The sequence below is a fragment of the Belonocnema kinseyi genome, chromosome 2, assembly GCF_010883055.1.
Source record: "Belonocnema kinseyi isolate 2016_QV_RU_SX_M_011 chromosome 2, B_treatae_v1, whole genome shotgun sequence".
In the NCBI taxonomy this organism is placed as follows: Eukaryota; Metazoa; Arthropoda; class Insecta; order Hymenoptera; family Cynipidae; genus Belonocnema; species Belonocnema kinseyi.
The window spans coordinates 168,326,649-168,352,616 of NC_046658.1; the positions used below are offsets into that span (position 1 = coordinate 168,326,649).

General features: G+C 22.8%; 1 protein-coding gene across 2 annotated transcripts in view; it reads right to left on the reverse strand.

The window, feature by feature from the left end:
- Nucleotides 1-8,200: 8,200 nt before the first annotated feature.
- The window catches only part of LOC117183114 (V-type proton ATPase catalytic subunit A), a 48,661-nt gene continuing 30,893 nt past the window's right edge, over nt 8,201-25,968 (reverse strand). For both annotated transcript variants that reach the window (XM_033376293.1, XM_033376294.1), the window contains exons 9-11: nt 16,860-17,258; nt 13,011-13,200; nt 8,201-9,781 (exon numbers count right to left, since the gene is read on the reverse strand). In XM_033376293.1, the coding sequence (XP_033232184.1) occupies nt 9,689-9,781; nt 13,011-13,200; nt 16,860-17,258 (682 nt within the window). In that variant the 3' untranslated portion in view covers nt 8,201-9,688. The remainder of the gene's footprint in view (nt 9,782-13,010; nt 13,201-16,859; nt 17,259-25,968) is intronic.

Below are 25,968 nucleotides of genomic sequence, written 5' to 3' on the forward strand. Positions count from 1 at the left end.
ACAAAACAGTTTAATTATCAGAAAAAAAATTAAATTTCAACCAAATATTTGCATTTCCTATCAAAATATTTTAATTTTCAATTAAAAAAAAAGAATTTTCATTGCAAAAAGAATTTTCAATAAAACAATTCGAATTTAACCATTTAAACCAATTATTGACTAAAACAATGTTTCTTTAACAACAACAAAATCATTTTTGAACAAAGCAGTTCAATTTTCACCCAAGTAGTTTAATTTATATTAAAAAAAATAATTTAAAAAAAAAACTGGATTTTTAACGAAAAAGTCGAATTTTTAATAAAACATTTTTCAGTTAATAAAAGAAATGGTCAACAAAAATGTTGATTTTTTCAAATCAAAGATGATTTTTCTACAAAAGAGTTTAATTATAAGCAAAAAAATTAAATTTCAACCAAATATTTGCATTTTCTATCAGAACAGTTTAATTTTCAATTAAAAAGGATTCATTTTCAATACAAAAAGAAGAATTTTCAACCAAACAACTGATTTTTAACCATTCAAATCAATTATTAACTAAAACTATATTTCTTCAATAACAAAATAATTTTTGAACAAAGCAGTTCAACTTTCACCCAATTAGTTTAAGTTACATGGAAAAAAATGTAATTTCTAAGAAAAAAAAAAGATTTTTTAACAAAGCAAGTAGTTTAATTTACTTTAAAAAAAAAAGAATTTTTAACAAAGAAGTGGAATTTCTAACAAACATTTTTCAGGTAACAAAAAAAAATATCCAAAATGTTAAATTATCAAACTAAAGATGATGTCTCTACAAAACTGTTTAATTATCAACAAAAAAATAACTTTCAATCAATATAGTTGCATTTTTGATGAAAATAGTTGAATTTTTAATAACAAAAACAATTTTTTTATACTAATTTATATTTCATCAAAGTAGTTTATTTTACATAAAAAAAAATAATTTCTACGAAAAAAAGCATTTTTAACATAAAAGTGGAATTTTAAACAAACTAGTTTAATTTGATATAAAATTATTAAATAGTTAACAAACAGAAATTATTTTTAAACCAAAAATATGATAGTAGTAGATTTTTCAAGTAAAAAAAAAAGAACCTTAAAAGAAAGAGAAGTTTTATTTTAAAAATAACTTCAATCCGAAAGGGCGAATTTTCTATCTAAAAAGAAGTTCAAAAAAAAAGTTGAACCTAATTTTTTTCAACCAAATTGTTGAAATTACTACAAAATAGTTTAATTACAAGCAAAAAACGCTAGATTTTCAATCAATTAAATTAATTTTCAACTAAAATTAGGTATCTTCAAAAACAAAATAATTTAACGAAACCGTTCAACTTTCAACCAAATAGTTAAATTTTCATTTAAAAAAATAATTTATAAAAAAAATTAATTTAACCAATCAATTTTTAACTATTTAAATCAATTAATAACTAAAACAGTGTTTCTTCAACAACAAAATAATTTTTGAACAAAGCAGTTCAACTTTCACCCAAGTAGTTTAATTAACGTTAATTTTAATTTTATATAAAATAATGAAATATTTAACAAAAATAGATTAATTTTTGAACCAAAAATATAATAATAGTAGATTTTTCAAATATAGAAATGAACCTTCAAACAAAAAAAAAAGAAATTCTATTTTAAAAATTAGTTCAATCCGAAAGGGCGAATTTTCTATCCAAAAAGAAATTAAAAAAAAAATTGAACCTAATTTTTTTTTTAACCAAATTGTTGAATTTACTACAAAATAGTTTAATTATAAGCAAAACAGCTAGATTTTCAATTGATTAAATTAATTTTCAACTAAAATTAGGTATCTTCAAAAAAAAAAAACTTTAACGAAGCCGTTCAACTTTCACCCAAATAGTTCAATTTTCATTTAAAAAAAAATAATTTAAAAAAAGTGGAATTTTTAACAAAAGTTATTGAATAAACAAAAAAAAATGTTAACCAAAAGTTTGAATTTTCAAACCAAAGATGATTTTTTTAACAAACAGTTTAATTATCAGCAAAAAAATGAAACTTCAACCAAATATTTGCATTTTTTATCAAAACAGTTTAATTTTCAATTAAAAAGGATTAATTTTCAATAAAAAAGAAGAATTTTCAACAAAACAGTTTGATTTTCAACCATTTAAACCAATTATTAACTAAAACTATGTTTCTTCAACAAAAAAATATTTTTTGAACAAAGCAGTTCAATTTTTACCCAAGTAGTTTAATTGGCATTAAAAAATATAATTTCTACAAAAAAAATTAATTTCTAACGAAAAAGTGGAATGTTTAACAAACATTTTTCAGACAAAAAAAATTTCAACCAAAATGTTAAATTATCAAACTAAAGATGATGTTTCTAAAAGGCAGTTTAATTATCAACAAAAATAAATTTTAACCAAATAATTGCATTTTTTATAAAAATAGTTGAATTTTCAATACAAACAGAAGAATTTTTAACAGAAAAGTTTCATTTTCAACCATTTAAATTAATTTTGTAACTAAAATGATGTATTTTTAAGAACAACAAAAAAAAAAACATTTTTTCAAAACCAGTTCAACCTTCACCCCGTAGTTTAGTTTACATAAAAAAAATAATTTCTACGAAAAAAATGAATTTTTAACAAAAAAGTGGAATTTTATATAAAATAATTAAATATTTAACAAACAGAAATTATTTTTTAAACCAAAAATATAATAGTATATCTTTGCTAGTGAAAGGTGAATTTTCTATCCAAAAAGAAATTAAAAAAAAAGTTGAACCTAATTTTTTTCAACCAAATTGTTGAATTTACTACAAAATAGTTTAATTATAAGCAAAACAGCTAGATTTTCAGGAAATTAAATTAATTTTCAACTAAAAGTAGGTATCTTCAAAAAAAGAAAAACTTTATCGAAGCCATTCAACTTTCACCCAAATAGTTAAATTTTCATTTAAAAAAATTATTTCTGCAAAAAGAATTAATTTTAAAAAAGTGGAATTTTTAATAAACATTTTTCAGTTAATAAAAAAAAATGTCAACCAAAATGTTGATTTTTCAAACTAAAGATTATTTTTTTACAAGACAGTTTAATTATCAGCAAAGAATGTAAATTTGAAAAAAAAATAGTTGCTTATTCCATCAAAATAGTTGGATTTTCAATACAAAAAAAGAATTTTCAACAAAACAGTTTGATTTTCAACCAAATAAAAGAATTTTCAGTCGAACAATTTAGCTTTCATCCCGCAGTAGTTGACTTTTCATTTAAAAAAATAATTTCTACGAAAAATATTATTTAAAAAAGTGGCATTTAAAAAAAAATCTTTTTCAGGCAACAAAAAAAAAAGTGAAAATGTTGAATTTTCAAACGAAAGATAATTTTTCTACCAAATAGTGGCAATGTCTATCAAAATAGTTGAATTTCAATACAAAAAGAATTTTCAACAAAACAGTTTGATTTTTAACCAAATTAATTAATTTTTTAACAAAACAGTTCAGCTTTCACCAAGCAGTTGAATTGTTATTAAAAAAAGATGACATTTCTACCAAAAAGAGATGAATTTTTAACAAAAGAATGGAATTTCAACCAAGATTTTTCAGTCAGTAAATAAAAAACATTGTCAACCGAATTGTTAACTTTTCTAAAAAAGAATTTGGTTATGAATTTAAAAAAAAAAAAATTGATTTCCAACAAAATATGTAGATTTTCAACAAGAAAAAAAAGATGAATTATAAACAGAATAGTTTAATTCTAAATTAAATATTTAACCAAAAAAGATTAATTTTTGAACCAAAAATATAATACTAATATACTTTCCAATTAAAAAAAATGAACCTTGAAACAAAAAAGATAAATTCTATTTAAAAAATGACTTCAATCCAAAAGGACAAATTTTCTGTCCGAAAAGATAAAGTTAAAAAAAAGTTAAGCTTAATTTTTAACCAAATAGTGAAATCAACTAAAAATTATTTTAAAAAATGGAATATTTAATTTTAAGGTTAAAAATATTAATATTCAATAACAAACGAAGGATTTTTAACTAAAGAAGGTAAGTTTTCAACAAAATAGTTAAATTTTCAACCAAAGTTAATATTTCAACAAAAAGAATGAATTTTCAACTAAATAGTTCAATTCCCGATAAAAAAGAATTCATTTTCAACCAAACAGTTGCATTTTTCACCCATTAAGATGACATTTCAACCAAAATGGATTAATTTTCAACCAAATAGTGGAATTTTTAACAAGAAAAGAAAAAACGAACTTTCAACCAAATTTTTACGAAATAGTCTAATTATAAATAAAAACTTACAATTGCAAAAAATTAATGAATTTCGGCTAGAAAATTTGAATTTTCAATACAAAAAGACCACTTTTGAACAAAACGTATAAGTTTTCAACCAATTAGATTAATTTTCTACAAAAGAGTCGAATCTTCAACCGAAATTTTTCAGTTAGAACAGAAAAAAAATTATCAACTGAATTATCGAATTTTCTAAAAAAAAAAAAAAACTTTAATTATCAACAAAGTTTAATTTTTATTTAAAAAAAATAATTTTTACGAAAAAAAATGAATTTTAAACACCGCTGTTCAACTTTCAATGAAGTAGTTTAATTTTTATTTTAAAAAATCATTTTTACGATACAAAAGAAATTTTTAACAAAGTTAAAAAACTAACTTAAAAAAAATTCTACGAAAAAAATGAATGCCAAATAGTTGAATTTTCTATCAAAATAGTTGAATTTTCAATACGGGAATAAGAATTTTCAACAAACGAGTTAGATTTTCAACAAGAGTGAAATCTTCAATCGAGATTTTTCAGTAAAAAAAAAAAATAAAATTCCTGAATAATCAAATTCGGGAACAATAAAATTGTTGAAAAATAAAACTACCGATTTTGAAAATTCCCAAATAATAAAATTACCGAAAAATAAAAATACCGAATTGGAAAATTGCCGAAAAATAAAATTCGCCAATAATAAAATTTCCAAAAAATAAGAATACCGAATTGGAAAATTCCCGAATAATAAAATTCTCGAATAATAAAATTTTAGAATTGTAAAATTCCCAAATTGGAATATTCCCGAATAATGAAATTTACGACAGTTTATAATATTACCGAGTTGGAAAATTTCCGAACAATAAGATATTAGTTTCAAAAATTATTTTTAACATTTAAAATTTCGAAGCTTATTTTTTGAATTAAAAATAGCAATAATTTTAAATAAAATATTTCTAGGTAACGCATGTTTTTTTAATGTTCACAGTATTTGAAAAAATACAAAAAGCGTTAGCAAAAATTGAATTTTAAATTAATATACTTAAATATATATTTAAAATTTTAATTTACTTTTTTGCGAAAGCTTTTTGTATTTTTTTTATTTAAAAATATTATGCACATTTCAAAGAAAACGTTAAAATGTCAGTAATAATTTTTTCTTTGAAAGAAGAATTAAATTTTGTATCACCTACCAAATTTGTAAAAAAATGCGCTTGGAAATTTTAAATGTTAAAAATAATTTTTGAAACTAATGTCTTATTGTTGTATTTGTAATCAATAAAATATATTTATAAAAAATTCTATTTGTTAAAATTTAGGAGTTTTCCAATTCGGATATATTATAAATCGGCAATTTTCTGTCCCGAATTTTATTTTTCGGGAATTTTCCAATTCGGTAATATTTTAAACTGTCGGGAATTTTCCAATTCGGTATTTTTATTTTTCGGCAATTTTATTATTAGTGAATTTTATTTTTCGGCAATTTTCCTATTCGGTATTTTTATTTTTCGGTAATTTTATTATTCGTGAATTTTCTACCAAAATATTTGAATTTTCAATACAAAAGGACCAATTTGAAACAAAAAGAAGCTATATTTTCACTCAATTAAGTTAATTTTAATCTTAAATTAGGACTGTAAAAACAAAAATTTTTAACGAATAACTTTTTTATTTAAAAAAATTTTAATTTAAACCAAATAGCTGAATTTTCAATGCAAAAAGAATAATTTCCAACAAAACAGTTGGATTTTCAATCATTTAAATTAATTATTTACTTAAATTATTCATTTTCAACAAAAAAAATCGAATTTTGACCAAAGCAGTTCAACTTTCACCCAAGTAGTTCAATTTACCATAAAAAAAATAATTTTAGGAAAAAAATGAAAGTTCAACAAAAAAGTAGAATTTTTAACCAACATTTTTCAGTAAAAAAAAGTGCCAACCAAAATGTTGAATTTTCAAACCAAATATGATTTTTTTACAAAATAGTTTAATTATCGGCAAAAAATTTAAATATACACAAAATACTTGAATTTGCAATACAAAGAGAATTTTCAACCAATTAAATGAATTTTTAATTAAAATCGATACTCAAAAGTAAAAAACCACAAAAATTAAATTTCGGAATGACAAATTACGATTTTATGGATTTGATTTATTGACTTTTTAAACAGAACTATCCTAAAAATTGCAAAACTCATAAAAATTAAATTTCGGAAGGACAAATTACGATTTCCTGGACTGTTTTTATTCATTCTTTTTTAATAGGACTACGCAAAATCTTTTTTTATAATTATTATAATAATATAATTATTAAAATTATGATCTATTTCCAAAAATGCAAGTTAGAAAAATTAAATTTCGGAATGACAAATTACGATTTTCTAGACTATTTTTATTGTGTTTTTTTATTAGGACTACGCAAAATCCTAGTTTAAAATGATTAAAATCATATAATAAATAAATAATAATTATTAAATTAAATAATATAATTATTCGAATTATAATCTTATCCTGAAAATTGCAAAACTCATAAAAATTAAATTTCGGAATGGCAAATTACGTTTTTAAGGACCTATTTTTACTTACTTTTTTTTAGTAAGACGACGCAAAATCCTACTTTATAATGATTATAATGAGAAAATAATTAAATAGAAATTGTTAAAATTATAATCTATTTCCAAAAATACAAAACTCATAAAAATTAAATTTCGGAATGACAAATTACGATTTTCTGAACTGTTTTTATCTTTTTTTTATCAGGACTACGCAAAATGCTAGTTTATAATTAAAAAAATGAGAAAATAATTAAATACGAATGATTAAAATTAAAATCTATTCCCAAAAGTTTAAGCTCCATAAAAACTAAATTTCGGAAGGTCAAATGACGATTTTCTTGTTTTTTTTCTTGATTTTTTAGCAGGACTATGCAAAATCTTAGTTAATAATTATTATATTGATATAATAATTAAATCAAATAATTATTCAAATTATAATCTAGCCCCAAAAATGCAAAACTCATCAAAATTAAATTTCGGTATGACAAATGACGATTTTCTGAACTGTTTTTTTTGTAGGACTGCGCAAAATCCTAGTTTATAATTATCATATTGATATAATAATTAAATAAGATTTATAAAAATTATAATTTACCCCCAAAAATGCAAAACTCATAAAAATTCAATTTCGGAATAACAAATTACGACTTTCCAGACTGTTTTTACTGTGTTTTTGTTATCAGGATTACGCAAAATGATAGTTTATAATTAAAAAAATGAAAAAATAATTAAATACGAATGATTCAAATTAAAATCTTCCCCAAAAGTTTAAGCCCAATAAAATTAAATTTCGGAAGGACAAATTACGATTTTTTCTGATTTTTTAGCAGGACTGCGGAAAACCTTAGTTTATAATTATTATGATAATAAAATAATATAATTATTAAAAGTATAATTGACCCTAAAAAGTGCAAGCCTCATAAAAATTGACAAAAATTAAATTTCAAAATGACAAATTACGATTTTCTGTTTTTTTTTCTTGATTTTTTTAGTAGGACTGCGCAAAATCCTAGTTTATAAGTATTATAATGATATAATACTTCAATAATATAATTATAAACATTATAATCTACCCCCAAAAATGCAAAACTCTAAAAAATTAAATTTCTGAATGACAAATTACGATTTTTATAATTATTATAATAAAAAAAAATTAAATCCAAATTATTAAAATTAAAATCTATCCCCAAAAGTTCAAGTCCCACAAAAATTAAATTTCGGGATCACAAATTACGATTTTCTGTTTTTTCTTCTTGATTTTTTAGCAGGACCAGGCAAAATCTTAGTTTATAATTATTATATTGATATAATAATAAAATAAAATAATTATTCAAATTAAAATCTATCCCCAAAAGTTCAAGTCCCACAAAAATTAAATTTCGGAAGGAAAAATTATGATTTTCTGGATTATTTTTATTCATTTTTTTTACATATTATACAATGGAAATGATACCGAAGCTGCTGGAACAGTGGACATTGTGAAATCAGTTTCTCTAACTGCAAAATCCAGCACCTTAAGGTTTAACCTACTTAAAATGTCTATGCCAGTGCTGTCGAATTTTCAATTCTCTCATTAAAATCACGATATTGACTTCCAAGATCCAATAAAAATTAATAATCTCATAATTCCTCGCGATTTCCGAATTTCTCCGCAAATTTCAATCAAATGATAAAAACGCGAAATTACGAGCCGTAAACAGCACTGAACAACTCAATTATATTCAACATTGTATAATCTTTCAACAACTACGTTTACTTTTACTTTACCTTTATAGAATATAGTAATAATAATAATAATAATATATAGTACACTAGCTAATATTCCACGATTTTATAATTGATACTCTCTTCTTAGAAAGCTTGTCTTGTCGTCTCGGCGAAATTACATTTCGCAACACCAAGGCCATGTGTTTATCAACAAAATTCATTCAATTCGATAATTATTCATAATTATCATTCATCAAATCGAACCGAAACAACTCGAGAGCTTTCCTTTTTCACTCGATTGTACAAATTTCTTTGATTTTTCAAGAGGAAAACTTCAGAAGAAGAACAAAAAAAAAAAAAGAAAAATTTAATCTCAATAACAGAAATAGTATACAATTCTCGGAAACACATTTTCAAATTTTCAAGCAGATGACAGATAATATCGCGTTTAGGGGTGTTCCATATTATTGTCTCACTATGTGTCAAATATTGTATTAATACTCTGCAAACAAATTGGGACATGATAAACACTCGAAAAAAAAAATTAAAAAAAAAAGAAAAAAAAGGGGTGCTAACTTGATACAAAAAAAAAAACAAAGACTAAAAGTTAATTGTTTCTATATGTACAATAGTAGTTAATGTTAATTAATTCGATGTAGAATACTAGTCAAAAACGCGACATACACATTTTTTTTTTCGATTACTGAACGTATACAGCTGCAAACTAAATAGGAAATAATAATAATAATAACGCTCCCAAAATTGCATTCTCTCTCATCCAGCGAGTTTAGTACAGGGGACAGCGACTTTAAAATTATTCACCAGGTCTCGTTTTTTTTTCAACTTTAAAAGATCTCTTAAAAAGAAAAGAAAGAAAAAAAAATCATCTGGGAATCAATACTTGGTTTGCCAATAAAATATATTGTATTGGGAATGTACTAAAAATCATTCAGCAGAGCCTGCGACAAATTCAATCACTTCAAAATGCCTTCGAATTCTCAACTCTAGAATGTGATTGATTTTTTACCTTATTTTGCTTTCTTTTTTTTTTTTCTATGCACAGCATATTCTACACTTGGAACATCCCCAAAACGATTGAAATTGGAACGTTCCTGGTTGAGTGGGAACCGAGACGAAATAGATTATTAACAATTATTTCACTTTTTGAGTGAAGAATTAATCCTCTAGATTTCTGAAGGCCTGTTGAATGTCCTCGTGAAGCTGATCAAAGTCTGCCCGAATTTTGGCTTCGCCATCCTTCACTGGATCCTGTTCAAAATTCCATTTTTGATTATTCATTTTTATGAATTCAAAACCATTCCGCAAAGTCAAAATAAGTTTTAAAAATTCATGATTCTCCCAGTTTTTGATAAATCGTTCATATTTTTTTTTCGTATACCACACACACTTCAATATTTTCAGTTTTTCTAAAACTAAAATCATTTTTAAAAGCTTTGCAAACTTAAATTTTCGTGGCCACTTTTTCACACTCAAAATTTACATTAAAACTACTAAGAATATTTTAGTCATTTCCCGAATCACAAACATTTTTGACTGTCAATGAAACTTTAAAAATCGAACTAAAGTCAAGAAATTTTTCCATCTGAAGTAATAAAAAGTGAGCTGCAAATTAAAGCTCTAGAAGTCGAATTCTTGAATTTTAAAATATTAGAAACTATAGAGTTAAAAAATTCAGATTAAGTTCCAAAAATATAAATCGATGTTATCTTTTTCAATGTTTTAAATTTAAGAATCAATCAATGAATTAACAATTTTTCCAAATTATATCATGTTAAGCAATTTTACGATAGAAACATTGAAAATTGAACGATTACATTTTTTGTATAAACTGAACATTTCTTAAATTGTAAGTTAAATAATTTTTATTTTAAATAGTTTTAAAATCGTTAAAATGCTTAAAAACTTAATTTGAAAACCTTGAAAAATTTGCATGTTGTTTTACATTCGAATTTTTGTTCGAATTTTTCCTAAAAAAATTTCATCATTTTTTCCAATCCTGTCAAATAAAAAAAAATCCTTAAAATCTTCCACATTTTATTTCGATAATTTTGTCAATCTTTCGAAATCTTTTTAAATATTCTCTGAAAATTAATTTGTCAAAATAAAAAATCATTTTCAATTTTCCCAGGAAATGTAAAATTTTAAATAATTATGTTTTAATTTTTTCAGAACTTCTAAACATCTTTTCAAATGGTTTGAATTTTTCCTAAAAAATATTCCTAATAATTTTTTTTTAAATCCTACCAAATGAAAGAAAAAAATCCTTCAAATCTTCCACATTTTATTTCGATAATTTTATAAATCTTTCGAAATCTTTTTAAAAATTGTCTTAAAATTAATTTCTCAAAATAAAAAATTATTTTCAATTTTCCCAGAAAATGTAATTAAGTTATAATTTATAAATTTATTTTGTTCGCCTTTCAAAATTCTTTAGAAGCTTTTACATTTTTTGTTCGAAATCTGTCAAAATTTATATTTGGTTTTAAATTAGGCCATGGACTATTTTTACCAAAATTTTGGCAGGGATAGCCGGATTTTGTCGGTTTAAATTATTTGAAATCATTTCAAATTTTTAATTTTTCTAAGTTTTTACGTATCTTTTCAATTTACTCGAATTTTTTAAAAGAATAATAGGTGTCCAATTGTTTTTTTCATTAAAATTAAACAATTTGATTTACAAATTATTTTCTTTATTAACAGAACAATAAAAATTGTAACGTTAAAAGTTTAGTTTTTTTCCTTAGTTTTGAATATTTAACTTATATTTACTGATTTTAAATGAACAGTCAGATATTTATAAAAATGCAGTAATTGCACTTTTTCTGAATTGAAAAATTTCAATTAAAACAGTTAAATTTTTAACGTTAAAATCTGAATATTCTAAAATTGTGAACTGATTTCGAAATGTTAAATCAATTATTATTCACTTTTCAAATCTTAAAGTACAATTCAATTTAAAAAATCAAAATTCTAAATTGGAAATTTGGAAAATTGGAATGTTAACAATTTAAAAAAATTTCTAATTATTATTATTTATCTATTTAAAATATAATAATGATATATTTAAACAATAATTTACACACCAAAAATCCTTGATCAAAATATTTCATTTTATTTTAGTTAGATAAATATTATTGATTAAAATACGATTTTTTTTTCAAAATCGGGAATTTCACAGCTTTGAAATTTTTCTATTTCGAATTTTTTCTTTTTAGAAATTATTACAGTGTTGAAAGTTTTACTTTTCGATTTTTCTATTTCGACTTTTTTAGAGTTTAGAATTTTATTTTTCGAGTTTTCAGTCATCCCGAAAAAATGGTAAAATCTAAAGACAACCAAAAATCAAAGAATAAAAAATTATTTTTAAATTATTCAATTGATTGAAAAATATCTTGACAATTTTGTAATTTTCTATTTCGAATTTTTTCTTTAATTAATGAAAACCGAAAATAATAGAATAAAAAATTCATTCACAATCATTTAATTAATTAAAAACTATGTACAATTTTTAAACAGAAGTTCTCAAAATTGAAAAGTTAAATTATTTTATATTGAAATTTCTAAAATAGGACAATTCAAAAACGTTAGAAACTGAAAATTTTTAGATTAAAAAAAAATTAAAAAATTTAATTGAGTTATTATAAAAAAGTTCAAAATAAACACTGATTTTTAATTAAAAACATTAAAAATGAACAAATTTCTACACCAGAATGTTGAAACTAAAAAAATGCGAACTTCATTTGAAACTGAAAAAAAATGTAAGTCACCAAAAATTGTGATAAAACTTTTTTATACTTAAACCCTTTCAAAATTAAATTATTTTCAGGAAATATAAATCGTTTGAAAAATAATAATTTTCAAATTGTTAATTATAATTTTCAAAATTCAACTAATTCAATTCGCATTGCAAAATCGAAACTTATTAAAGGGAAAAATTGAAAATTTCGATTTCAGCATAAAATTGAAGTTTTATCTATTTTGAATTTAAATAACACATTTAAAAAAATTTCAATCCTTTAATTTTTAACACGTTAGAATTATTATTCAATCCTAACACTTTCCAATTAAATATTTTTCAATAAAAAATAAAAAATTAAAAAAAGAAGAACACAAAACAAAATTGCTTTTTATTTACGTCTTAAATTACTAAAGTTAAAAGTGACTAGCAGGGTTTTTAATAAGAAATTTTGAAAGATTTAATCGCGAGAATGTCCTGAAATTTTCAATATTTAAATTTAAAATTAAAAAATTGTTTAATCTGAAATTCGGAATCTCCTGAAAATAAGATATTTAAAGCCAAATATTTTCAAATTAATTGTTAAAATCTTCTCCCTCTTTTTTTATAAATTTTAAGTGCGAAAAAGTTTCTATATCAGCCTAAAAAAAATGTTACAACGGTACCAAAATTGAAACTTTTTAGTTTTAAGATGAAAAAAAAAATTGAGATTTTCTGGATAAATGGTTTCTGAAAGATTACCTTGAACTTCATGGAACTCAGTTGATAAAGTATGTTTCCCATACTGTCTCTGATAACGTTCCATGTAATTTTGTTGTCCGACTGAGCTGTGGATTCAACAGCATGCCTTGCCATGTCGAAAAATGCGATTATGTTGCGCAACATGCCCACAGTTTTGTAGAAAGGGCAGAAACGATCATAAGGCGAGTAACTGAAAATAATTTCGCAAATGAATTTTTTCATTTTGTGGGAAAGTTCAGTTTTACTATATGATTAGGAAAAAATACCCTGACAATTCCTGGGGTTTCTTAGGTATTTCAGGATAGACAATTTCGCGAGTTTATTATAAATAATTTAAAATAATAATAATATATATAAAAATAATAAAATCCATGAATTTGAATAATAATTGAAACAAATTTTTATTTTATATCCCAAAAACTAATATTCAGGGCATATTTAACATATTAATGTTTTGGATAAAAGATATTTTCCAGTTGAGTAGAAATCTTGTAAAAATGGGGAAAATGGAGAGATTTTTGTCGAAAATAGGGAATATTTGAATTTTTTACTAAAAGTAAAAAACCAATTTTTAACTGGAATAGTTAAATTATCAGTTTAAAAAAATTAATTGAAAAAAATCAACAAAACTGTTAAATTTTCAGACAACAAGAAAAATTTTCAAATAAAAGGATGAATCTTACTACGGAATAGTTTCATTCGAAAAAAAAAGATAAATTTTAGACCAAGGAGATTAATTTTTAACCAAAAATTGAGTAGGTGAATGTGCAGCTAAAAAATTTATTTTCAACTAAAATGATGAATCTTCAACTGGAATAGTTGAATTTTCTAAAACAAAAAGACGTATTCTCAACCAAGAGGATTAATTTTCTACAGAAAAAAGAGAAAAATTTATCCAGAAAAATGAATTTTCAACTAATCAAATTTTCAACAAAACAGTTAACGTTTCAACTGGTATAGTTAAATTTTCCGTAAAAAAATTAATCTTCACCCTAAGAAAAACGAACTTTAAACAAGCTCATTTTTCAAAAAAATTAATTAAAAAAAAGAAGAGTTTAACTTCCAACGAATTAATCGTATTTTCATACTTAAAAAGATGAATTCAAAAAGAAAAATCTATTCGTTGATATTTCAAGCAAAAAATATTATAATTCTTTAAAAAAAACACACATTTTAATTCAAACAAAAAAGAAGAATTTTCAACCAGAATTATAAATTTTTAGCCCAGAAGCTTTAAAACAAGCACTTTAACTTTGAACCAAAAAGATGATTTTTCAAAAAAGATGATTAATTTTTAAATACGAAGATTACTTTTCTACCAAAAAAAAAAAAAAAAGATTTTTCATCAAAATACATAAATTTACAACGAAATGTTTGAATTTTCAACAAAAAAATGAAAACTTTTTTACCAAATGGGTGAATTTTGAATTAAAAAAGATCAATTTTTAACAGAAAATGGAATAACAGGGTGGCCATTTTAATCGACGAAATACATTCCCGGTTTTTCCTAAAAAATGTATATACTAACTGTGAAGAATTGATAATATATATAAAATAATAATTCAATTCAGTAGTTTGTAAATCAAAATCATCTTTATGGGCTTACAGGCCAGAAAGATCTAAAAAAAAGGAAAAATAAGGGAATTTTTCATGAAAATAGGTGATCTTGAACTCAAAAAATAAATTTTTTTATTACAATAATCAATTTTAATCAAGAAATTGAATTCTTAACTAAAAAAGACGGATTTTCAAGACAAAATGTAAGAACTGGTATTTCCATAAAAAATATTAAAATTTTTAATTAAAAACAATTAAATTCATCAAAAATTGCGATTTCTCTATAAAATAGTTAAATTTTTAACCAGAAAATATGAAATTACGACGAAAAAGTTAATTTTGTAGCAAATAATTGAATTTCCAACAAAAAAGTTGATTTTCAACCAAATAATTGCATTTTCTAGTCAAAGACGAATTTTCTACTAAACATTTGTATCTTCAAACTCGTAAATAATAATTTTCAACAAAAAAGTTAATTTCCAACTATAGTAATTGAATTTTCAACCCAAAAGGACGATTTTTCAGCAAAACAGTTGAATTTTCAAACAAAAAGCTCTACTTTTTCTGTAAAAGTGTTCAATTTTTAACAAAATAGTTAGATTTCCAACCAAAAAATAATCCAAGTGGCCGTTTTAATTGACCAAATAAATTCCCGGTTTTTTCCCGGTTCCCAAACATTTTTCACGGTCAATGAAATTTAAAAAATGGAACACTAAAGCTAAACAATTTTCCATTTGAGGTAATAAAAAACTGAGCTGAAAATGAAAGCACTCAAAGTGGAACTGTTAAATTTTCAACTTTTAACATTGAAATTTGAAAGGTTTTAATTAAAAAATTTTGCATTCAAATGCTCAATAATTTACGCGTATAAAATTGAAGGTACTAACATTTTTCAGTATAAAAAAAAATATAAATCCACCTTATCATTTTCAATGCTTTAAATTTAAAAAGCAATCAATGAACTTTAAAATTTTCAAAATTATATAACTTTAAGGAATTTTAAGCTAGAAACCTCAAATATTGAAAATTTGAAAACATTTTAAACGAACACTTCTTAAATTAGGAATTATATTAATTTCTTTTTAAATAGTTTAAACATACTTGGAAAGTCTCAAAATTTTATTTTAAAATCTTGAGAAATCTAGCATGATAATTTTTAATCTTTTTAAAACTTCTAAATATCTCTTAAAATTACTCGAATTTTTTCTACAAATGTTCATTTGTAAATTATACATAAAAATTAAGCATTTTTCAAATGCAGCCATTAGAATTGTAACGTTCAAAGTTTAAGGGCTCTTCGAAATTTTAAAGATTCCAGGTTTTCTATGTCAAACAATTCAGTTAAAGTTTCTTTACTTTTAAATATGTGGTTTCAATTTACTTGCCTTAAATAAAAATTCAAATATTTTGAATTTAAAAAAATTTATTTTCTGCCAAAAATGGAATATGTAAAATTTGTAGTTAAAAAAATTAATTTTCTACTAAAAAGATGAAAAATTAACTAAAATAATTGAATTTTCAGTAAAAGAGCTTAATTTTCAAACAAAGACAAATAAAATTTTCGACAAGTTCATTTTTAAATCAAATAAATGAATTTTCAATTAAAATTATGAGTCTTGAACGGAAAACATATTTAAAAACAAAAGGAGTTTAAGTTTCAACCAATTAATTAAATTTGCATGCCAAAAAAGATTAATTCTGACTGAAAAATATAGTTTTTAATTTTTAATGAAAAACAGTTAACTTCAACCAAAAACGATTAATTTTCAACATGAGTCGAATTTTCAAGCACAAAGATAAATTTTCAACGAAGAAGATTAATTTTCTACCTAAAAGAATGAATTTTCAACCAGATACTTCAACTTTCATGTTAAACAAATAATTTCAAGCAAAAACAAATGAATTTTTAACCAAATAATTGAATTCTCAACCTATGAAAAATCAAATTTTCAACAAGCTCATTTTTGAATCAAGTTAATTTTAATCAAAATAATATAATTTATAATAGATAATTTTGAGCTAAAAACGATAAATCTTGCAACCAATTAAATTTTCATTTCAAAAAGGCTGAATTCTAAACGAAACATGTAGCACGAGTTGAAATTTCGACTAAGAAAGAAAAGATTTTTCAGTCAAGAGAAAGAGCAAAATTTGCACACACAAAAAAAACTGTTTAATTTCCAATAATTTTTATTTAATTTTCCTATTGCAATTAAAAAAAAAATAATAAAGCACACTATCGAAAAAGTACTCTGAATTAAAAAAAAAAAATAATAATCCTTGATAACAAACCTGTTCTGCTGCAGGAAATCGTCCTTGAGAAGCTTCGCAACTTCGAGCGTGATTTTGTCGCCTTCAGCGAGCGAAGCTTTACCGACCAATTGCACAATTTCGGACAAGTCTTCCTCCTCCTGGAGAATCTCCTTGACTTTAGTCCTCAGGGGGACAAATTCCTGAAAATTCTTGTCGTAAAAGTCGTCCAGAGCACGGAGATATTTACTGTATGAGATTAACCAATTAATGGAGGGGAAGTGCTTTCGCTGGGCGAGTTTTTTGTCCAATCCCCAGAAGACCTGGACAATGCCAAGAGTGGCACTCGTCACAGGGTCGGAAAAATCACCACCAGGTGGTGATACGGCGCCCACAATACTGACCGAACCCTCACGATCTGGGTTACCCAAGCATTTTACTCTGAAAAAAAGAAAGAAAAAAAAAAGAAGGGATAAATCATCAATTAATTGTTCACATTTAACCAGACCTCAGAGCCCAAAATGCTCTCAAAAAAGGGGAAATATAGGTAGATTTTCAACTGAAAAATTACATTTTTAAACAGAAAGTTGAGTTTTCAAAACAAACAGTTGATTTTTTGCTGAGAAAACATTTCATCTTTAAACCTGAAAAGATAAATTCTTCAAACAAAAAAGACGAATTTTCAGCAAATATGGTAAATTTTCAAATGAGAAAAAAATAAATAAATAAACCAAATTGTCAAATTTATAAGCCAACGACAAATATTTTACAAACAGTGTAAATTTTATATCAAATTAATGAATTTTTCAACAAAAAAATTAATTTAATTTAAAAACAAAATAAGTTAACCTTTAACAAAATATTTAAAGTTTCAATAAAATTTTTGAATTTTCAAGGCAAAAATATAAATTGACCGAAAAAAAGAGTTCACTTTAAATCAAGAAAGATGAAAAAAATCAACCAAATTGTTGAATTTTCAAGTCAACGATCAAATATTGTAGAAACACAGTTAAATATTTACCCCAAAAATATAAATTTTCAACAGAAAATTGTTAACTAAATTGTTGAAATATTGTATAAAACGGCAAAAATTTCAACCGAAAAAGACGAATTATCTAGAAAACAGTGGAGTGATTTTTTAATTAAAAATATGAATTAAACAAAATAAAGTTAATTTTTAACAAAATATTTCAAGTTTTTATAAAATTGTTGATTTTTGAAGCGAAAAAGACCAAACCCATGAAAGTTGAAACAAAAAGTTGAATTGTCTACCAAGCTGTTGTGATTTCAAGAAAAAAAGAATCATTTTCTACAAAACAGTTAATTTTTTAATCCAAAGTTATGAAACTTCAACAAAACCTTTATTTTTAACCAAAAAATTGAATTTTCAACACTAAAAGAAGAATTTTTTTCATAAAAGTTGAATTTTTACTACAAAAATATAAATTAACAAAAAAAGAGTTTATTTTAAATCAAGAAAGATGATTCTGCTATCTAATAGTTGAATTTTAATTCTAAAAATATCAGTATTCAAATAAGAAAGACGGATTTTCAACAAATAAATTAAATTTTCAACCAAGAAAGATAAAAAAAAAGTTAACCGAATTGTTCAATTTTCAAGACAATGATAAAATATTTTACAAAAACAGTTAAGTTAATACACAAACACTATAAATTTTCAAACAAAAATGTAATTTTTTACAAAATAACTCAAGTTTTTCTAAAAGTAATTAATTTTCAACAAAAAAAAATAATTTTCAACTACACAGTTGACTGTTCAAACGAACAGTTCAATTTTCTACCAAACTGTGGAAATTTCACAAAAAAAACCAAATAATTTTCAACAAAACTTTTGAATTTTTAGCCCAAAGTTATAAAACTTCAACAAAAAACTGAATTTTCAATCGAACAATTAAGTTTTTGACACAAAAAGACAACTTTTTTATATAACTGTTAAATTTTTGACCCAAAAATACAAATTTTGAACAAAAAATATAATTTTCAATCAAACAGTTAAATGTTTAATTGAATACAATATTTTTTTACCAAACTCTAGAAATTTCAACCAAAATAGAAGAATTTTCTACAAAACAGTTGAATTTTTAACCCAAAGTATAAATTTACAACAACAAAATTTATTTTTAACCAAGTGAGATGAATTTTCAAGTCCACAATGAATATTTTACAAAACAGTTGTATTTTTACCCCAAAAATATAAATTTTCAAGAAAAAAAAATTAATTTCGTACAAAATAGTTGAAGTTTTTCTAAAATTAATGAATCTTCAACAAAAAGTTAATTTTTACTCAAACCGTTAAATGTTTAACTGAACACTTTAATTTTCGTTCAAACTCTAGGAATTTAAACCAAAATAGACGAATTTTCTACAAAACAGTCGATTTTTTAACCCAAAAAAATAAATTTACAACAACAAAATTTATTTTAAACCAAGTAAGATGAATTTTCAAGTCCATCATACATATCTTTTGCATTTTTACCCCAAAAATATTAATTTTTAAGAAAAATTATAGATGTTTTCTATAAAATCTTTGGAATTTTAAATAAAAAAGATCATTTTTCTACAAAAAAGTTGACTTTTTAACCCGAAAATTTTAATTTTCAGACAAAAGTTAAATTTACACACAACAGTTGAAGTTTCTATAAAATTGTTGAATTTTTAAGCCAAAAAGATGACTTTTCTAGAAAAAAGTTGAAATTTTAAACAGAAAACATGAATTTTAAACAAAAAAGTTTATTTTCAACCAAACACTTGAATGATAAACCAAAACCGTTGAATTTTCTACCAAATTGTTGAAATTTCAAGAGAAAAAAAAAGAATGTTTTGCAAAACAGTAGAATTCTTAACCACAAAGAAAGATTTTTCAATAAAAAAATAAACAAAATTTCAACCAAATTGTGAACTTTTTAAGAGAAAAAGGCGAGTTTTCTCGAAAAACAGTTGATACTTCCACCTAAACATATTAATTTTCAACAACAAAAATTATTTTTCAAAAAAAGAAAAAACTTCAAGCAAAAGAGATTAATTCGGAAACAAAAATATAATAGTAGACTTTTCAATTAAAAAGAATTGACATTTAAATCAAAGAAATAAATTTTCTAGCAGAAGAATGTTAAATTAAAAATTTAATTTTAGACCAAAACAGATGAATTTCCAACAAAAATGTAATAGTCGAATTTTCAACCTAAATTTTTTTAACAAAAACAGATTCATTTTTAACCAAGCCATTGTACCTTTCATTAAAAAATATGAAAATTCTACGAAGAGGTAAATTTTCAAACCAAAACGACCAATTTTTTATAAAAGAGTTGAATTTTCGACAAGGAAGACTTTTCAGTGACAAAAGAAGCAAAATTTCAACCACATTGTTAAGTTTTCAAATGAAAAAGACGAATTTTTTACAAAACAGATGAATTTTTAACACAAAAACATGAATTTTTCAAAAATAGGTAATTACGATGATATAGTTAAAAGTATCTATAAAATTGTTGAATTTTCAAGCTAAGAAGACGACTTTTTTTACTAAACGGTTGAATTTTCAAACCGAAAATATGAATTTTCAACAAAAAAGTTAACTTCCAACCAAACACTTGTTTGCTTAACTAAACAGTTCAATTTTCTAACAAACTGTAATTGTTTCACTCTAAAAAGGCATATTTTTTGTGAAAATGTTAAATTTTTAACCAGAAATATATATGAATTTTCAAAAAAGAAAAGATAATTTTTAACTAAAAAATTGGATTTTATAAAAATAGTTAAATACTCAACCTGGGGAGATTAATTAACAACCAAATAGTTAACTTCAAGAAAAAATTAAATTCTGCCTAAAGAGATAAATTTTTAACAGAAAGAGATGAATTTTCTATAAACTTTTGAATTTTTAATTAAAAAACAAAAATATTTTGAACAAAAAAAAGTTCATATTCAAGAAAATATTTCAAGTTTCTATAAAATTGTATTTTTAAGGCAAAATACTACTTTTCTTCAAATGAGTTGAATTTATAAACAAACAGTTGAATATTCAACCAAATACTTGAAATTTCAACTAAAGAGTTGAATTTTTAATCAAAAAAGATTTATTAGTCTCGAAAGATAAAAAATTTCCACCACATAGATTTCTTTCAAACTTTTTTATAATCTTGAAATTTCTGTGACATCTTTTATAATTAAAAAAAATTTTAATTCCTGAAATACTTTGAAATCCTTATGAATTCTTTAAAATACTTGTGAAATCCTTCCTATATCTTTTGTAATTATTGAAATCACTGGAACATTTGAGAGTTTTTGAAATTTTCTACAAAACAATGTTAACTTTTTTGAAACTTTGGAAATGTTTTGAAATCTGATGGGGTACTGTGTCTTTTTTTAAATCTTTGAAATTCTTGAAATATTTTGAAATCCTTATATTTATGAAATCTTTTTTATTCGTTGAAAATCATTGAAATAATTGAAATCCTTGTAAAAAAATTTCAAATCTTCTAACAAAATTTTTAGATTATTTACATTTTTTAAATGTTTTGAAATATGATTTTTGAAATCTTTGAAATTCTTGAAATCTTTTTAAATCCTCTTGGATTCTTTGAAATATTTATGAAAGCTTTTTTATTCTTTTGAAATCATTGAAATAACTGAAATATTTGTGAAAACATTTTAAATCTTTTCTAAACAATTTTTCAATTACTTAAATTTCTGAAATGTTTTGAAATCTGATGTACTGTATCCTTTTTGAAATCTATTAAATGCTTGTATTCATTTGAAATCTTTTTGTATTATTTTGAAATCATAAAAATATTTGAAATCTTTATATAATTTTTATGAAATATTTGTAAAATATTTTTTATTCATTTGAAATCATTGAAATATTAAAAACCTTTGAAAATTTTAGTAAAATCTTTGAAATTCTTGAAATCTTTGTGAAAAGTTTTGAAATATTTATGAAATCTTGGTAAAATCTTTGTTTAATCTTGATTTGTGAAATATTTTGTGTTCGTTTCAGATCATTGAAATCTCTTGGAAGTCTTCTAAAAAATTGTTGATACCTTTTGAAAAAAGGTTTAATATCTTTAAAATCTGGGGTAATGGATACTTTTTGAAATCTTTTAAATTCTTGAAATCCTTTGAATCCCTTATGAATTCTTTGAAATACTTGTGAAATATGCCCTACATCTTTTTTAATTATTGAAATCACTGGAACATTTGAAAGTTTTTTTAAATTTTCTAAAAAATGTGAACTTTTTTGAAACCTTGGAAATGTTTTGGAATCTGTTCTTTGAAATCCCTGAAATCTTTGTAAATTTTTTCTTTAAACTTTGTTTGTGAAATATTTTGTGTTCGTTTCAGATAATTGAATACTTTTGAAATCGGCTAAAAAATTGTTGATACCTTTTGAAATCGTTTAATATCTTCAAAATCTTTTAAATTCTTGAAATCTTTTGAAAACCTTATGAATTCTTTGAAATGTTTGTGAAATTTTTTGAAATCTTCTAAATTTTTTGTAAAATCTTTAAAATCCTTGAATTTTTTTAAATTCTTGATTTCTTTCAAATTTTTATGAAATCTTTAAATTTGTGACATCTTTTATAATCTTTACAAAAATTTAAATTCCTGAAATCTTTTAAAATCCTTATGACTTCTTTGAAATACTTGTAGTAATTGAAATCACTGGAACATTTGAAAGATTTCTAAATATAAAAAAAAAGTGAACTTTTATGAAACTCTGGACATGTTTTGAAATCTGATAGTTTGAAATTCCTGAAATATTTTGAATTCCTTATAAATTCTTTAAAATATTTATGAAATCTTTATAAAATTTTAATGAAATATTTGTGAAATCTTTTGTATTATTTTGAAATCCTTAAAATATTTGAAATCTTTCTATAATTTTTATAAAATATTTTTGAAATCTTTTTTATTCATTTGAAAGCATTAAAATATTTAGAATCTTTTAAAATTTTAGTGAAATATTTGAAATCCTTAAAATCTTTTGAAATATTTATGAAATATTTGCAAAATTTTTCTTTAATCTTTGTGAAATATTTTGTGTTCGTTTCTGATCATTGAAATCTCTTGGAAATCGTCTCAAAAATTGTTGATACCTTTTGAAATATTTTAATATCTTTGAAATATGGTGTAATTTAACCTTTTTGAAATCTTTTGAAAACTTTATGAATTCTTTGAAATTTTTGTGAAATATTTTGAAATCTTCTAAAATTGTTGTCAAATCTTTGAAATCCTTGAAATTTTAAAATCCTTGATTTCTTTCAAATTTTTGTGAAAAATTAAAATTTCTCTGTCACCTTTTATAATCTTTAAAAAAATGTTTAATTCCTGAAATACTTTGAAATCCTTATGAATTCTTTGAAATAATTGTGAAATATTTCCTACATCTTTTGTAATTATTAAAATCACTGGAACATTTGAGAGATTTTGAAATTTTCTAAAAAAAACGTGCACTTTTTTTAAATCCATAAATATTTTGAAATCCTTATGGATTATTTAAAATATTTATGAAATCTTTTTTACTCGTCTAAAATCATTGAAATAATTGTAGTCTTTGTGCAAACATTAGAAATTTTCTAAAAAACAATGTTTGAACTATTTAAATTTTTGAAATATAATTTTTGAAACTTGGCGTACTGTACCCTTTTTGAAATCTTTTAAATTCTTGAAATCTTTTGAAATAATTTTGGATTCTTTGCAATAGTTATAAAATCTTTCTGAATATCCCGGTACTAACATTTTTCAATCTAAAAAAATATAAATCCACCTTATCATTGTCAATGCTCTAAATTAAAAAATCAATCAATGAACTTTAAAATTTTCAAAATTATATAATTTTAATGGATTTTAAGCTAGAAACATCAAATATTAAAAAATTGAAAAAATTCTAACTAAACACTTCTTAAATTAGAAATCCAAATATTCTCTTTTTAAATAGTTTAAACACCCTTGGAATGCCTCAAAACTTTATTTCAAAATCTTGAGAAATTTAGAAGTTGTTTTAAATTGGTTTTGAATTTAAAATTATTTTTGAAAGTTTTTCAGAACTTCGAAATATCTGTCAAAATGAACTGAATTTTTTCTACCATTTTCAGAAAATGCTGCAAATTTTAGAACATTTATTTACAATTTAGATGTATAAATAACAATTGAATATTTATTATTTGAAGTCGAAATTTGAGTGATTTTAAGAGATATGTAGAAGTTTTGAAAAAATTCAAACTTAATCTAAAACTTGAAATGATAGCTTATTATAAAACAAAATGTAGATTTGTGCAGATTTTAAACAAAAAAATTTAATTCTTTTCAAGGACTGTGAAGAAAGGCTTCAAAAGAATAAAAACATTTTCTTAATATTCCTGGGAAAATTGAAAATAACTTTTCATTTTAAAAAATTATTTTAAGAGAATATTTAAACTTTTTCAAAGGTTTAAACAAAATTTTCAAGAAAACTTTCTAAAATCTGCATGATAATTTTTCATCTTTTTCGAACTCCTAAATATCTCTTAAAATTTCTCAAATTTGTCAAACAATTCAGTTAATGATTCTTTACTTTTAAATATTAAAAATATTAAATAATAAATTTATTAAAATTTATAAATAATAAAAATATTATATATTAAATAATAAAAATTCAATTATTGTTAATTATTCAATAATTAATCTTTTTTTAAATGAAAAATTTCAAATTGAATGGGTTAAATTTAACAATTTGAGACTGAAACAATATTTTAAATTTAATTAAATCCTTTAAGCTAAATTCGAATCCGTGGTCAAAATTCGAATATTTTCACTTCAAAATTAAATATGGTGGTTTTTTTATACAAAAATAGTGAAAAATGTTTTATTTTTATAATTTTTTTCATACATAAAACGCTCTAATATCTTAAAATTTCTTCAACCATCGGTGCACAACATTCTTAAACTTTAACAAAAAAATGTTATATATATGTTTTTTCTTCCAAAATGGCGGACAAAATGCAAAAATGTTCCATAAACTGATTTTTCCATCATCTTTGTTTTTCTTAAAAACTTGAAAGTTTAAAAAAAAGTTCGATGGAATGAAAATGTCTGGAAATTAACCATAGAACACTATGAATATTTTAGATTTTTTAGAAAAAACGGTTGATTTTTCAATAAACCCAAAATTTGAAATTTGCAAAAAAAATGTTCAAAAAATCTGAAAAAATTCAAGAATATTCTTTGATTAATTCGAAGATATTTTTATTCTTGGGACATTTGTACCGGAGCCTATAGATTTTGGAAAATAATTTATCAAAAATTTTTTCTAAAAAAATTTGAAAAAATTTTTTTAAACTTTGAAGTTTTCGAGAAAAACAACGATAATGAAAAAAAAAAAAAAACAGTTTTTGGGACATATTTGCATTTTGTCCGCCATTTTGGAAGAAAAAACATACATATAAAAATTTTATGTTAAAGTTTAAGAATTTTGTGCACCGATTGTTGAAGAAATTTGATGATATTAATGCGTTTTATGCCTGAAAAAAATAATTATAAGAATAAAAAATCAAACATTTTTCACAATATTTGTATGCAAAAACCGCCATATTTAATTTTGAAGTCAAAATATTCGAGTTTAAACGTCAAAATCTGAACATTCTTAAATTTTGAACTGATTTAAAATCGTTTTTCAAATTACGCATTGTAAGCTAAATAATAGCATAATTGACAAACATAACAATACCACTAATTATTTAAAAACTGTTAAAATCGCACGTGGACAGATTTTTCTTCTACAAATTTGTAAAACTCCAGGTAAAAAAAAAGAAAAAATCACTGTCATTTCCCGGTTTCCCGGTCCAGCAACCACCCTGAATGGTTTAATATCTTTAAAATCTGTTGTAATTTAACCTCTTCGAAATCTTTAAAATTCTTTAAATCTTGAAATCGTTTAAAATCGTTGTAATGTTTTAAATCCTTGAAATCTTGTCTTTTTGCATCCTTGAAACCCGTAAAATTGGTATGAAATGTTCGAAATATTTGGATAAAAAAAAAGTGTGTATACGGAAGAGGTGGATTGATAAGTTTCCGGCCTGACCAAGAGATGGCGCCACTAGGCCTAACTTGAGGTGGCGTTCTATAGTACCATCCTTAGATAGCTTGTAGCTATAGT